General features: G+C 40.2%; 3 protein-coding genes across 3 annotated transcripts in view; 1 reads left to right on the top strand and 2 right to left on the bottom strand.

The window, feature by feature from the left end:
* Nucleotides 1–3309, top strand: part of niban2a (niban apoptosis regulator 2a) — a 32028-nt gene extending 28719 nt beyond the window's left edge. The window contains exon 14 of the mRNA XM_056403542.1: nucleotides 71–3309. Coding sequence (XP_056259517.1) covers nucleotides 71–984 — 914 coding nt within the window. The 3' untranslated portion in view covers nucleotides 985–3309. The remainder of the gene's footprint in view (nucleotides 1–70) is intronic.
* slc31a2 (solute carrier family 31 member 2) lies at nucleotides 2896–10153 on the bottom strand. Its single transcript, XM_056403543.1, has 4 exons — nucleotides 9772–10153; nucleotides 6564–6630; nucleotides 5095–5323; nucleotides 2896–4652 (listed from the first exon to the last, which is right to left on the bottom strand). Exons 1-4 carry the CDS (start codon nucleotides 9775–9777, stop codon nucleotides 4487–4489), a joined length of 468 nt encoding a protein of 155 aa, XP_056259518.1. The 5' UTR covers nucleotides 9778–10153; the 3' UTR covers nucleotides 2896–4486.
* An 817-nt stretch (nucleotides 10154–10970) lies between these two features.
* arrdc1b (arrestin domain containing 1b) overlaps nucleotides 10971–16537 on the bottom strand; it is a 36883-nt gene continuing 31316 nt past the window's right edge. The window contains exons 6-8 of the mRNA XM_056403967.1: nucleotides 16331–16507; nucleotides 15084–15546; nucleotides 10971–13825 (exon numbers count right to left, since the gene is read on the bottom strand). Of these exons, the coding sequence (XP_056259942.1) occupies nucleotides 13761–13825; nucleotides 15084–15546; nucleotides 16331–16507 (705 nt within the window). The 3' untranslated portion in view covers nucleotides 10971–13760. The remainder of the gene's footprint in view (nucleotides 13826–15083; nucleotides 15547–16330; nucleotides 16508–16537) is intronic.

Genomic DNA, 16537 nt, shown 5'->3' on the forward strand with positions numbered 1-16537 from the left:
AGTCTATTATCCAGTCCATTTAGTGTTTCCTGACACGGTGATTGATTCTCTTTTTTCTTCCTGTGTCCAGCTGTGAAGGAGGCAGCTGTCCAGAGGCGACACAATCTCTACAGAGACAGCATCGTTCTCACAAACAGTGACCCCAACCTGCACCTGCTTGGAGAAACCCCCCCGGTGGACTGGGCCACCAAATTTGGGGACGATGAGCGCGAGGGCTCTCTGGGCGGCGGTATTGAAGGAGGGGGCTCTGGGAGAAGACGCAGGCAAGTGGTGTCCATGATCCAGCTGGACGGGCTCCCCCTGGCCTACGAGTCCTGTCTGGAGGTTCCTGGAGTGGATCTTATCCCTGAGGAGGAGGCCGAGGTGTCTGAGGAAAAAAGGGAGGATGGAGGGGAGGATAGGGAGGACCCAGAGCCTCTTGAGAGTCCCAAGTCTCCTGACAGCGTGAATGAAATCAGGGGCCTAATTAATCCGATTGTAGAGGTGGAGCCGGAGTCAGAGGAAAAGGAGAGCGACACGACCAACGGGACGGAGCCCACCGCCGGCTTCATCATCTTGGAGGATGGGTTGCAGGAGCAGGTGACACATGTCACCACTAAGGTGGAGGACATCCCCAGGAAGTCTCCACAAGACAAGATGTCCCCGCAGACGATGCTCCAGCAGCTGGTAGGAAGCAAGAAGCAGGAAGCTCATAAGGAGCTTGAGGAGGAAGTAGCCATCAAGAACGCCATTGAGGAAACAGAGATAGCGGTGCAGGAAGATGGCACTGGACGGATTGCTGAGGTCTTTGCAGCAGCAGAATCAGATTCCGAGTCGTCACCACCGCCACCGCCGGCTACAGACTCCGACAGGCATGACGACAGCGGTTTCCAGTCACCAACCAATGAGAAGTTGGAAGAAGGCGTGGCCCAGCCAATCACTAACGGTCTGGGTGGAGAGGACAAAATCATCGACCCGGTGGAAGTGGAAGTGATTTTAGCGTAGGAAGACGATGCACACAACAATGAAACTGGAGAAAACCGCAGAGAGAACACATCAGAGTGTGTGTGACATGTGATGGGAGTTCAGTGGAGTGAACTTGGATTGGATTTAAATGTTTAATTCAAAGCGTTGCCTCGTCTTTATTGTTGCACACCAACCAAAACCAGCTCTCCCTTCCTCCCCTAGACTTTTTTGAGACATTTCTTTGGTGAATGGTTCATCTCTATGCAGCTTCACGAATCTCAATGAATTTTTTTTTTTTTAATATTCTGTATATGACACTGAATTCCACATATCTGATTTATATAAGTAAGGCTCCATCACAATAAGGGATTTTAAAGTGATAATCCACTTTTTTAAATTTACGGACCGAGGGAGCAACACTAGACAACAGCTACACCTGAGGTATGAATGTGATGATGAATGATGTTAAGAGTTTGTTTACATCAGTAATGTCTGTAAACACGGCAGCAAATCAGCCCTGTATTACTCTCAATACATCTCACATTCATACGGTCAAGTAAGTTACAGATTGTGCCTTAAACTCTAGTGCAGGTGAATGATCACAGCCTCTACCTGGGCAGCAGGGGGTGCTATAATCCGTCTTTCTGTATTTGTATGATTATTTTAATTACTTTTTTTTTTTTTCAAATATTGCTTTCTATTTTTGTAAAGTGTATTTTTAAATATGTAATTTGTTTACTTTGCAATCATTTCCTATATTTGAAAATGGCCTTTAAGTTTCAACACCTTTCAGTACAAACTGTCATGGAATGATTATTACTTCCTCAGTGATTTTAAAAGCAAGATGGTTTTGTTTTTCGACATCTGTGGGGGAAAATAACCAGAACACATTGTTTCTTGCGACTTTGCCTGTGGGTGTAGATGACCAAGATGATACGTAACGGCTCTTTAACTTGCAGGACTCTTGGCTCTTGGCTTCCGATGCTCTATCACTCCAGTACTTTGAATTACACATATCAGTGTCTCCTCCTCTATTTAAAAACTGTTTTATTTCATCAAACTTTTCTGGGTCAATGGAGCAGCTCACCCAAAATCATATGCATTCACTGTTATATTGGTATGGAGCTGTACAGATTTTTGGTTTGGTTTTATGTGACAGGGATGAACTGAGTTTAATGTCCTGTATCAGTGACTGCATCACTGACATTTGTCCTTGTGAAAGACATTTGTTCATGCATAGGAAAACACTGATGATTCAAGTGTTCCATAAAACCAAGAGGTTTGATAAACTCTAAACATCAGACTTTAATTCCTAAAATAAATCAGTCTGTAACTAACTGTTTATGCTTTGTTTTAAGGGTGTGTAATTTACTAATAGTTTTCTAGGATGTTTCCTGGAATTAACTATTTAATATTAAATAGTGTTTACTACAGAGAAGAGACATAAGATGAATGTTATCCTTAGCTGTTTCACATATATATATATATATATATATATATATATATATATATATAGCCCTATATATATTTAGCCAGTTGTCAGAAATTACAAATTTTCTTTTTATAGTCTGTACAACAGACAACAGCTTCAAGCTTTTGACCCCTTGATTTACACAAAAAGAAGGAACCTAGCAACAAAAAAATCTTTAACATAAACAAAAGGAAAAAGTCACGAAAGGTTGCTCTTTCTTGACTTTCTCCTTTTATATGGAAAAGAGGAAGGATCCCTCTAAAAGGATGGACGGACATGATGCTGCTGTATAGAGCATACAGAGGTACCGATGGGAGTATTAAAGTATGGAGAGAAAGAATGATAGAATAAAAATTTTAGGTAAATAAAGTACAATTTCAAATTATATGCCTCCACTTTCACTATAATTGGTCCCAAATGACACAGACCTTTCCAGGAAACGTCCTATGAATTTGTATTTACATCAGTTTTTTTGTAAAAAAAAAAAAAAAAAAAAAAGAGCATAGGAAACTGTAGAACCTGCCACATTTCTGTTTTTGTTGTCGGCATCACATGCTCTAAATGAATTATTTCCACTTATGTACTATGTGTAGTCAACAGACCACGCTGCGATTTAATGTTAAATGTTGAGAAGAGAGTTGCAATTCTTTCTTGTCTCTTTTCAACGTCATGAGTCAGTGTCCTGTTGTGAAGTCACCTATTGCCACTGTATCCGAGGCACATTTTGACTTTGCTGCCATTACTTCCAACAGAGGACAGTCACCTTCTCCTGTTTATTTATTATAAAGCCTGTTCTGTGTGGTGTGTCAACATGCAGGTTTCAACAGCTTGCCTTTGTCTTCTTAAATATATAAGAAAATATATGGATGAATAAAATGATTTCATCAATTTCATTCTTTATTTTTGTCAATCATTCTTTGAGATTTTCATTCAGAAAAATTCAACAGTAGAACTCAAACGATCAGACATGTTTCTGTTGTCAGGATCAGTTACAAAAATAGTTGAAGTCCTCTCTCAAAAGAGAAAAGGAGCATATTTCAATAGAAAACATCTGAAATGGTAAGTTACAAGGCACTCACTTATTTATTTATTTTTTTAAGGTTAGTGGTTTGTCAGCGACTCCCACAGAACCACATGATCTACTTTCACTGCCCTGATTCACATGTGAGAATGACCGATCTATAAATGAACCTAGGTGACACATGAGCGAAGTTTACAAACTTAAAATGATTCAGTTCCTCAAAGTAACAAAATATAGTCTCATGATCTGTGACTAAAAATCTCTGTTCGAAGTACGAGTCCACTTTTATGTTTCACAACTGCAAAACAGATTGAAATTCAGTATTCAATAGTTTAAAAATGCTGTTGGTTCTACCCACAAAGTGTTCTTCTTTAAGCAGTCCAAAGTTTTAAAGTCTTCAGGATGAATTTTACTTTTACTGATGAGAAATCTTGGACATTTCTGAATAATCTGTAGTGTCATAGCATAAACATTTACTTAGTAAAATGTAGCTGTTAATAGCGTCTGTCAGTGCTGACCAGGAAAACTTAAAGTTACAGAAGCAACTGTAGTACGTAACAAGCTATGGATGACTTTCCCATTCCACTGTATTTCTCCTCTTTGAATCCGTGTATATTCTTTTAGGATAAATAAACAAAAGAGTTCAAGCAAATAGCACTTCCCCCTTGGACACTAAAACATTTTTCATATGCATTACTTAAGTCTTGCTCAGATGTTTGCTGTTTGAGAAGTGAAACTACAAAAATATCTTTTTTTGAGGAGAAGAGAGACCAAGGACCGAAAGGTAAAGACCCAGATCAGTTTTATGCCACACTTAATGTTACACAGCACATTCTTCAGCATAAAAGTCATTGATTTTGCCTTTGTGCTTCCCAAGTGTTAAAATTTGACAAATACTGTGCTGAGAGCAACGGAACAACATGCAGAAATTAGTCAACCAAGTAAATTCCCATTTAGAATTCAGAGCATGTGATCCTTTTAACTCAGGGAAAAAAAAAAAAGAAAGACCTCTTCTCCTCTTTATTTGAGTCTCAGAGCGGCCCATACCATCAGGTCTGACCCAGCAGAGGAAATGAGATGAAATAACCAAGGACAGAGCCCACGATGACCCCGAGGAAGATCCAGGTGTTGTAGGACATGACACACAGCATCAGCATGTAGCCGAGAGACACCTGCAGCATGTGGAGAACTGTCTGGATACAGTGCAGCAACCAGCTGAGGAGGACGAGGAGAGACGGGAATGAATGAGTTACACAGATTATATTTCATCCAACTGAGAGGATCAATGCCGTAAAAATACTGTTGATTCAGTCTGAACAAGGTGTTATAAAGTAGATTTAGCCAGTCAAAGAGTCAGGCCACATATCACTTTATCAACCATGACAGAGTAGGTGACGCTTAACAGAGAGGGAGGTCAACAATCAGTCTCCAGGGAATGAGACGCGACACCACTCAGTATGAAACACATACACCGCTACAACAGAAAAAAGTGGGACTAATGTAGAAGTATAGCAGCTCCACCCAAATGACAAACCTGTAACACTCAGAGAAATCACTGAACCGTTTGCTTTAATCAAAACTGGTTGATCAGTCAAGATAGCACTGAGAATATAACAGCGTATTTTTCAACCTAATTGTATTTCATAAGGGCCCTGACCTGTTCCTGGTGTTTGACACTGGAGGGTGTGACGCCATGGGCGTCAGCGAGGATTCGGAGGGGCTGCTCTCCAGTACGGAGATGGTGTCGCTGTGGGAGGGCAGGGAGGCGGCGTCCGGACAATGGGGCGGGGCCAGCTTAGAGCTTCTTCCCAGCCACACCCTCCACACTTTGAGCACCTCGTAGAAAACTGTCAGCAGCAAGACCACGAACACCGACAGCACCATGCCTGCAGACACAAACACACCACACCCAGAGTGAACTCACACACACACACATATATATATACACTCTCATATGTTTGCACTAAATATGAAGCTAGAGCAAAAAGCAAGTTAGCATAAAGAAATTTCCTCCTGTTTCCATATAGACTGGAAACCAAAAGTAAAAACATACCAGCATCTCTAAAAGCTCATTAATCAACATATTGCAAGTGCATGAAGTTGTGATTTGACACAGATTATGTGCTGGACCATTTCTTGGCAGGGTGCAGTGATTTCCTGCAGTCTCGTTTCCAGTGAAGAACTTTTCTCACAGATATGAGAGCTGTGTGTCAAACGCTCACCTCACAAACAAAACATTGGTGGCTCCTTCTCACAGAGCAGCTGGTGTTGACAGATTAGATTCATAACAGTTACAGTGGATAATACTGTTGGCTAGTTTCAGCTCATCACAAATATACTGGTGTCATATACTGCATATACTGAATGTTGGCTGAAATATAAAATGCAGTATATAGTAGCGCTGGAAATCAAGTCTCAATACTTTTTAGTACAGAGTTGTGATGTTGGTCAGGTTCCGAGCTAAATCATAACTTGGATATTTTGGCTAAATTCTGCTAATTTCATTGAGGATGGGGCAAACTGAGGTACAGCTGATTGTAATATCACACCAGAAACACTGCAAAGTTTGGAATATTTTGTCACATGAAGTAAATCTTTTTTTTTTTTTGTTTATATATACTTTATCTTGGTCACAGCTCTTCATCAAACAAAAAATGAACCTTCTTACTAAATGAATAATGGATGATTAAAAAAAATCATCTTTCAAAATAATTGATATTTGCCTCAGAACTGCAGTATTGGCTCTGATACTGACCACCCTGACTGACAGTGAGAAGGGGGTTCATGCTCCAGGAGTACCTTGAGAGGTCTCATGCATGTTTTGCTGAGAGACTGGGTCACCATTTGAATCAGGTGTAACTGTTGTGAATCCAAGCTGCTGTCCTCCACAAAGGAAAACTTTTCAGAACCACCTCTCAAGCATACAGGCTTTTAAACATACTGGAAGTTCATGAATACACTTGCTCAAGTTTCACCTTATAAAAACTATAGAAACTTAATTGAGCAATGTTGGCACAACATTATGGTATGTGCTACAGTGGATGCTCTGACCAGTTTGACTGGTTTCAAAGAGCTCCCACTACTGGCACATGTCCCTTGGAAGTGGAGGTGCTGTTTGAGGCTTACCTGCAGGTCCGTGCACATCCCAGAAGTCAAACAGCAGCGTCACGCTGCTCGACACCCCAAAAGTCATCTAAAGAAAAATGAGAAAATGATTAAAATCCTCCCAACACAGCTGAGCGCTGTTTAACTTCTGATGCACCTTTCTAAATCTGAAAAACATAATTAATGCAGGTGCAGGTGTTACAACAATGCTGACCTCAGTCCTCTTTCCCAACAAGATCAGTTATCTAAGAACTCTTTTTCTGCCAGTGTGACTCCTTGTCTTGGATTACAGATCCGAGCAACCTTTATACTCTCTTTTTTACTTTTTTTCACAAGGCCCAGATCATCACAATAAGGCAAATAAAAAGATTACACAGAATAGAATTTCAGAGGACAGGGAGAGACAGTGTTTGACTCCTGTTTCAGAGCTTGTCTTGTAGATAATTCCTAATACCTGTGTGGACAATTACCTCTGTATTCCTTTATGCTGCCCTCAAAACCTCTTCTGTTCACCATATTCAATTTTGAATTCCTTAAATACAAAAAAAAATTTCCACCGTTCCAAACAAAAATCTATTCATCTGATCCTACCTCACAATTACAGTAAGTATTGTCCCACAAAAGCACCCTCTGTTCTGCCCTGCTGCTGTAGATATGTGACTGACAGAGGAATGTACTGTTTGTGTGTGTGTGTGTGTGTGTGTGTGTGTGTGTGTGTGTCAGCTGCCCAGTCCCTGCTAGACTCTCACCACCTTGTCCCTGCAAAGTCACCAGCTGTCCATGCATGACTGTCTCTCACCAGCTGCATAATGGTGAAGGTCTAATTGGAGCCTGTGATGTCCACATTAATGCCACAACTGGGCTGATGAATCTACATATTAGAGATTCATAGAATATTTATTATTATTTTACATTTATGATCAATGAATTATCTAAGTCATTCACGAAGCAAAGCAGCTTCTTTAGTGTGAGGATTTTTCCTGTTATTCTCTGTTTTCTATCACTTTAAGTTGAATATCTAACAGCAATAGTTTTGCACAGCTGACATGATGAGCAAGAGATTGTTCTGGCAACATATGAGCAGCAATTATCAGAATTATCTGTCACTTCATAGATGCTGCACCCATGGTATATCATTGTACATAAAAGTATGTAGTGTGAGAGGCGTTCTTGTTTAAATGTCACAGGTGTATATCATGTAACCAAGGATGTCGGTTTGAATCTGGCCAAGAATGATTTTTTAAAACCAAACCAAAAGTCATCAAAAGGAAAACTCCAACATGGCTCGTGTTTTCTAAAGCTTTGGTCATCATCTCTATCGGTTATGATAACATTGTACTGACCATGCTAACTGCTGGGCAGTGACATCACTACAATGACATCCAGCAGGAAAGAAACAGCAATCAGATGATCAGACAGGTTGTGAACAAACAGTTTATGATTAAGTTGGAGGTAAAACTTTAAGTAGGTGCACATAAAATGTACTACACTAAATAAATTAGGTCAAATATGAAGTGTAAACGGCAACGGGTGTTTAAAAAGATCTGTTCACCTTCGTTTTTTTTCTTCCAAGCATGTTTTGTTGTTTGTCAGACTGCTTGGGTTTCTTTCCCTGCCAGACAGCTTTTTAGTGATGTCACCATGTTCCCAAATCTTAGCAATTAACTTGGTGAGATCAATGTTATTATTGGAAATGATGACCAAACCTAGAAAAATAACATCCAGGTTGTAATACACAGAGTGACCCTTTCAATAAACAAAAGTGAGAGCTGGAAAAGAGGAAGAACTAGTTCTGCAGAGTAGTGAGAATTATGAACATCATGTCACTTGGAGTTGCATCATGGAGTTGTAGAGTCCTGTGATTGACTGATCTGATTTATTTCAAACCTGTTAAAAACAACATAAAATATATAAGCAAGAAAAAAAAACAATAGCAGACTTATCAGAATCCCAGTGAATAATTCAGGTAATCTATGCTCAAGAAGGAGTCAGAAGAAGTTAAAAACTTTCCTAGTCCTACTCCCTTTTTTTTTTGCTTTAACAGTAAGCTTTGTGATTAATATGATAATCATGAACAGCTTCTACAATTAAATATGGTACAAGGTCCACGCACCAAGTGTTTAAACAGTGCAGAAGTACAGTAATGGGGATATAGAGGACAGAAGTATTTGAGGAAACTTCATCACATAGCAAGTCAAATACAAACAACTTGAGTCAACAACCCAGCTCAAGTCCAGGCTGGTGATCATTGTGAGCTTATCTTTCAAACTGCTTAAGAAACTCAGGTTTTCGATTGCCAGGTGAATGTTGAGACTGCAAAGTCTGTGACTACTGTTTCTACTGCAAACACTCACTACCCTTTCAGGAGGCTGTATCTGTGTTTTTTGCACGTAAACCTAACCCTTTTACCCATGCAGAGTTTTTCCAAGTATATCATAACATTTAAGTATAATTCCAACCATAAAATATTGCAACTGTGATGAAGCATTTTGTGTGTGTGTGTGTGTGTGTGTGTGTGTGTGTGTGTGTGGTAAACATAAAAACATAAATTTAATTCATCAAATGTGTTTTAGTGCATCAGAATAACCTGACTGCAATCAAAAGTCTACCTTTTCAAATAAAGTAAAATGATGATTATGATAAATATGAAATGTATACAGTATATATACTAGGCCTACATGTAAACTATTAGTCCCAGTTTGTGCCTCACGTTTTAACATCTTAACATTTGCTTGCATTTTTTTTTTTAAATCAAAGCAATGCTGTGTGTGTACTAATGCAGTCAGCGGATTGACTGTGTTGTACTAAACTGAAATTTTAATCAAATCACTGGTTCACAACTGCCTGACAATAATGTAAATCACATGTGAGTTCAATGAGTTTTTTACAAAATTATGTTAATTCGCTTAATGGGCCAATGCAAATTGTCTTAAGTGTTATACTTTAGTTATTTAAGCCCAACCTTTGTTAGCTGTGACAGGTGAAGCTAGTGTTGCAGCTAACTTATCATCTACTCTCCAAACTTGACTGCACAGTCTTAGTGGGTCAAAACCTACCAAGTATTACTAGTGTTCCTCTTTTGTCCGACTCCCTAAAGTCAATATTACATGTTGTCCTCACACTGAGTGACTCAACACCACACTTTGACATTTAAAATGCTAAATAACTTTACATTTAACACATAGCTAAATAAGTGATACAGTGGAAAAACTACACACACGCAACTTACCTGCATCGTGGTGAATTTGCTCAGCGGAGGCTAACACCACAGTTTCAGCAGTTACTAACTCCAGTTCCCCATCACACACCGCTCACTGCCCGGTTGTTAGCTGCCGCTTGTACGACCTGTTCCCCGGTGTATGGGTGTACCTAGCGACTCAGCAGAATAGCCGCTAGACTACCGCGTGACTCAAAACAATAAACAGAGGGCTGACGGTTAATGGAGTTTTTTTTAATAACTGGAAACAAAGACCCAGTTCGATTAATAATCCAAACACTGGCGGAAGTCATGTTCCAGTCATGCAGAAACCCAATTGTTATCGTCGCATCTAGCAGGGTGGGAACAACTGACAAATATTTACATTACAACCCAGATTTAGTTAACGTTAGCCGAGGAATGTAGTCCGCGGACATTTTTCAACGAGATACCACGCATGCGTGGCTTTGGTTACGTGACGATGACGGAGATAGCCGAAGGAATTCGTACCTGTTCGCCTACTTTTACTGTACCGTTAAAGCCATGCGGAAATTATTGATGAAAATCTGTAGAATACATATATATATATATATATATATATATATATATATATATATATATATATATATATAATATTTAAATATACAGTATTTTCTGCATTGTTATATTGTCTTCCACATGTCTGACAGAGCTCTTAACCTCTGTGGCTATAAAGTTACTGACTTCCATTTTATGCCTTAAACATGACTTAAACTGTAAATATACATAATTCTTTATATGGTCTCAGAGCTGGTCTGTGTATTTTATAGGCCTAGAAAATGTAACCACTTCCGTTTCTATCAAATGGATCAAGCGCTTTGCTGCAGCGTTTGTTATCTCAGCCTCAGCAAACATCTTTATCCCAGCCTCATTTTCATCTTAGTCACCCTGGAACACCTTGCGCTAGCTGCATTTGTTGCATGTGCAGCTTTTATGACAGCTGTGAACTTGTCACCACTGTATTCCTGCTGTTGTACACCCATTTTCCATAAATTATTGAGCATTCATACTTAGATCTGGCTCTGGATCAGTTGTATCTGTACACTATTTTTCCTCGTTGAAAGGTGCTTTACAAATAAAACCTACCTGTTTTACAATGCTCAATGTTCAGTAAAAGAAAATGAAAGAAATGTTTTGGAAGCATGCTCCCATTTCACAACCACAAAGCTGACTGTCAACATAAACAACAAAAACGCATGTCATATAATTTTATTGTTATACTGTACAGTACAACTTTGATTCTGCACTGCAAGTTGAAATATTACATTGAATGGTTGAGGTGCTACCATTAGTATCTGCATACTGCACCTGTAAACAGTTTACAAGTAGAAAAATACAAAACCAGACACAACTCATCAATATGTGAGGAGGGGAGGATGAAATAAAAACAGAACAAGTGGGGCTTCATACTGTAAAGCTATTGTACCTTTTGGTGGAAAAGAATTCAACAGAATCAGGACTGATAAAGGCAGCGTGAAATTACTTCAGGGAACAAGCTGCTGCTGCATCATTCATGAAGATGAGAGGAATTGCACATATTTTGTAAAACAAGAATAAAAAAACAAAAAACAAGTTTGACAGGTCCAAGGTCCATTGTCCTCACTGTTATTAAAAGCTACATTTGTATACATCAAGTGCACTTAGCACAGTCCACAGGAGACGGGACAGGAAGAGCTGCAGGAGCATGTCCTGATGTCCTCCCTGACCCAGAAGAGGGGAGACCATCAAAGGCTCCTATAAAGGGTGGGGGGAATCCAGACTGTTTAAGGCATGCATTCACAATAGTAGAGCCAGAATACCATAGTTTGAGTCTTAGATTTCTAACTGTAAAAGCAGTTTGTCTGTGGAAATTTCTGGATTCTGGACAAAACGTGGCAACATGATCTACAGTCAGGAGAAAAAGCAATTTGAAAAAAAAATTCACAGGTTTGAATCTTAACTTGACTTGACTTTGATTTGAGATTGTATTTAAACGGGGTATAATAAGACAAACACGTCAATAGTCACACAAACATTTAGTACAGCAGTTGTGCTTAAGATTTTCAGTGGCATTATTTTCCCACGGGAAAGTGACAACAAATATGTGCTGATTGTTTTACAACACAGTTGGGGGCCTGGGTGATCAATATACGACACAATAAGACAAATTTATGCAAAGTCAGATATAAAACAATCAAAACTGAACTTTTTGCATTACATGAGACCAATTTTTTTTGTTATATATATATATGTGCAAAACAAAAACTGCACGTAATCATTTTGATAAATTAATTTGTAGACGAATAACATAAGATCATATCTTGTTATGATTACACTGGAAATGTTCACTCAGCCCTTGTAAACAGACAAATAAAAATGTCTCTAACAGACAATGTAACACAGATACTGAATCAGGAATCTATGTAGAGACTGCTGAGTAAGTTAGCATCTCGTCCAAATAAGCTATATTTTACACACACGCTCACACACACACACACATACAGTAGATGTGCACACTCACAGAAACCCATACACTCGAACTGTCAAAAAGTGCTGTGTCGTGCACATGTATGTTCATCATCCTCTCTGATGGAGATTTCAGAGGATTCTCTTCACACTAATGCAACACGAAATGAAAATTAAGGCAACAGAGAGGAGGAAAAACAAAAACACACAATCTCTTCCCTACAGAGACTGAAAAGAGGATGCAAACCATCACATCTCGAAACAACATATCTACGCATCTCAAACCTAAATTTGTCTGTTCTGCTCAACAGACAGTTGCAAGAAAATAAAATGGCCTCAGCTGGCGCACTGCAGAAGCAGGGACTCCGTTATGCATCGCAGTTTGCACGGCTGATCATGTTCAGCTCCAGTTTCAAAACCAGGTTGAGATAAAGTTTGTACCGGCAATGGCCACAAGAGGGCAGAGTCAGACTGCACCAGCTCTACAGTCCTGTGTCCCACTGCAGGTAAACTGTCCCCTGAATACAAAACTGGTCTCAAAGCAAAAACTCTCAGTTATATGAGTCAACACAGAGTGGCAGCACAAAGATAAAGCATATTTATATTTGTAAAGTTATTTAGTACTTTCAGAGCCTGAGCATGTCAGTGCATGTGCTCCTCTGTGTGTTGAATTTTCCATTTTCTCAACAGGAACGATCTTATACAGAAAGATAGGGTTTTTTAATTATTTAACTTATTGGATAATCCGTGTCAATAAAACAATCACATCAACAACACATAAAAACCTTAAAAGTATTTTGAATATTTTGTTTAAAGCTACCCGTGTTTCAAGTCACACAACTGAGAAGTTTTCCTAAGACATTATTTCTCTTTAAAGCCCCTGTGTGCAGGAGACAGAAAAAAAAAACATGACTTTCTATTAAAACAATCACAAAAAATATGCTGCACACAGGGGCTTTAATACGTTTCACAGAAAGCACAGGACCTGTGGCTGTAAATTGTCCTCTTGATACCCTGCATGAGGACAGCTCTGCCCTGCTGATGATGGGGACAGCTGAGACACACACACACACAGGGACAGCAGTGTACCACAACAGCAAGTGCACACAAAAGGCTAACGATTGGTCTAGTCAAACTCGAGCCTTCAGCTGGCCAAAATCATTTTCAAGGCATCACAGATGTAACAATCGATTTAAAAGACAGAAAAGAATCTACCCCGGCCCAAGAAGGAAACAAGTCCAATCACTGAATGTTGTAAATGCTGTGTGACAATCCAAAATACTTGTTTTAGGCACAGTGATATTCACCCATTCTGTCTGACACCACCTGCAGGGACATGAGGTGAAAGTAAAATTCTTCAATATAAGATATGATCCCTTTTTTAAATTATTACAGGACAAACAGAAGAAAAAAAGGGAGGGGGTGTTACTGTCCATCCTCTATCACCCAAGTGCGTCTGATTGTCCTGATTTGTCGAGAGGCCAGTGCAGACAGGTGTGGGTGGGTGTGGCCATGATGCTTCATCACCTGCTTCTTCTCTACTGTCTACTGTTGAAACTGGAGTTGGCGCTACTGCAGCTTTCCTCATAAGAAGGTGGGGGCTCTGTAACACACAAACAAACGTCAATCATACTGTAGTAAAGCCCCATTCCCCCTCCCAGCCTCTGTCCCACCAGCTTCTGTGAGTCAGTGAATATTTGTTACACAGAGTTTGTTTCATCAGCTGATCTGAAGGCTGAAACATGTCTGAGGGTTTTCTGTCCATAAATAAAAGAGAGACCACTGTGCTGGACAAAGAGTGCAACAAAACGAATGGAATATGTTGCAGAATTAACAAAATAACAGTCATTTTATCTTGTTTACAGAACGAGTCAACACAATTCATGTAAGCTGGCTTCACTGTCCTGATCCCAACCTGGGCTCAACGTGGTTCTGACTCTTTTCAGCTTTGATATGAAAGAGTAACTACAGCATTTCAATGTGGTTACTATAGATTTATTACAGGTTACATATTATGTGATTATTGAATCTCAAGTGTAAATACTGCAGCAACCACATTTAATGAACTCACATGTATTAAAGTTCTTCTGCTGTGAGTCTCACTGGTTTAGCAGTCATGCGTGTGGAGGCCCCTGCAGTGTCATGCCAACCATCACTTGATTTAAAAGTAGTTGTCTTCACTAACTGGCCTATTGTGCATTCACGAGCACTTACCACAATAAGACCTTTGCAGCATTTACAAAACATAACTGGTGCCCTATGTTGACAACTTAACGTTGTCCCTTCACAGAACTGTAATTTCAGCTGCCAGCTGTTGTGGGAACACTGAATGTTGGGGGCTGACGACAGGTCAAGCAGCGTCCTGATGGTAATGTTGCACACTAAAAAAAAAAAAAAAACTCTCTATTTTTTCCAAGACATTTTGAGACAGTTTTATTATTGTCACGATCTTTCCATGAGCAGAGAGCTGCATTGCAGAATTTAAATGGACACCCACACAGGTCACGAGTTATAACTGTGTATCCACAGCTGTGGTGTGCTATTGTTTAATATGTAACAGGGTGATAGTGAGATTACTAATTAAGGTTTACCTAAAAGGAGGACATATAAAAACACTATTACAGGAACTGACTGTGGACTCACCATCAGCCAGGGTTTATCAGTTTTTAAAGAGTGAACTTCAGACAACTTGTTGCCTGATTTGACTAGAGTGAAAGGATAAAAACGGTATTCAAACTATTGAGTGTGACATGAATATCTAGTCGGCCATTACACCAACCGTCTATGTGTCTGTGTCCCTGCGTGAATCTGTGAATGTGTTTGTCCGTGTGTCAGTGTGTGAGGTTAAGTGGATAACGAACCATGAGGGTAGTCCCAGCTGCTGTACTCTGGAGGGAGAATGAGAGAACAGGAAGTGGGTACAGGAGTCACGTTTCCCTCGGTGAAGAAAGGTATGGTGGCCCCCGTGGACACACAGAACAGTGGAGCGGACGCGTCGGGTCGTCTGTGGTTGGGAGGCAGCGCTGCACCTGGTGCGTGGCTGAAGGCGCTGGGGGACATGGTGACCGGCTGACCTGACGGATCCTGCTGAGAGTGACTCTTGGTTGGGATCTCCTCACTGGCCAGGCCCCCCGCACACAAACCCTCCTCTGGCTCCTCCTCTGCCGGTGGAGCACTGGGGGTCACCCCTGCAGCTCTGGGTGCGATGGTGGCACCGCAGTGCTCTGGACTGGAGGGAATGGTCCTAGATGGAGACAAGTTCACAGCGATGTTCCCGATGTAGATGGGCAGAGTGACGACTGCGTCTGGAGATTTTAGTGACACCTGTAACACAAACAGAATTTATGGAGGGGAGTGTTGGCCTGAATTAGATTTTATTTCAATGCATTACCGATAGGGCTCATTATAATCAATTAAATCATCTTTTTGAACTCAGTATCTATTTTGGGTAAAAAAAAATAGGTAAAAATCTGAACTACATTTTTTTTTTTTTTTAAATCTCTTTCTATCATTTATTATATATTTTTTAAAGGGGCTATTTTTAAGTTTTCTCTGCACCTGAACATGTATTTTTGCCAGGAGCAGGTGGTGTTGATTGTTGCTTGACAAGAGCTTCAGGCATAGTTGTCTTTAAAGGACAAGAGGTTATAACTTATCTTCAGGGCAGATTGGAGGCTACAGTGAGTTGCTATTGGAAAGGGACCAGACAGGCTGAATCTAGCTGGTTAGCATGCTAACTTCAGTAGATGAAAAGATGTGAAAGAGACAAGAGGTTGATGCCGAACTCCCAATGTTTTCCTCTGGACTTGTAAGTAAACAGCTGTTATTGCTAACGCTGGCTATGTAGCAAAACATACAAATAGCTCCTTCAAAGAGACACCGGTGAATAATCAGTGAATCCAGAGGCAGTGAATACAGTAAACAAAGATATTACTCATCAGTGTGTCAAGAGCTGGTTTGTCAAAACAGAATCCAGAAGTAGCTGAAGTTATGCAAACCTAAAAAGGTGCCATCAACCTAGCATAATAATAACAACAGGCACACACACACACACACACACACACACACACACACACACACACACACACACACACACACACACACTGACCTGAATAAAATAGTCTATATCTATGAGGCTACAGCCAGCTAGTGCTGACTGAGGAAGAGGAGGGACGATGATCTGCTCCCTCCACTCTGCATGTTTTCCCGCTTTCACTCCGGCTCCCTCCACCTCCGCGATGGTCCGCAGGTCAAACAAAGGCCGCTTGGTCTTATAGGTCACTTTCTGTAGTGAAAAAAAAAAACCGCAGACATA

Source organism: Seriola aureovittata, chromosome 18, assembly GCF_021018895.1.
Source record: "Seriola aureovittata isolate HTS-2021-v1 ecotype China chromosome 18, ASM2101889v1, whole genome shotgun sequence".
Classification (NCBI taxonomy): domain Eukaryota; kingdom Metazoa; phylum Chordata; class Actinopteri; order Carangiformes; family Carangidae; genus Seriola; species Seriola aureovittata.

Bases quoted from the DNA above. Each gene is read 5' to 3' on its own strand.
- slc31a2 (XM_056403543.1), bottom strand. The intron at 5,324-6,563 runs GTAAGCCTCAAA...TTGTGTCTGCAG, and splicing joins GGATGTGCACGGACCTGCAG to GCATGGTGCTGTCGGTGTTC. The intron at 4,653-5,094 runs GTCAGGGCCCTT...CGTCCTCCTCAG, and splicing joins GTGTCAAACACCAGGAACAG to CTGGTTGCTGCACTGTATCC.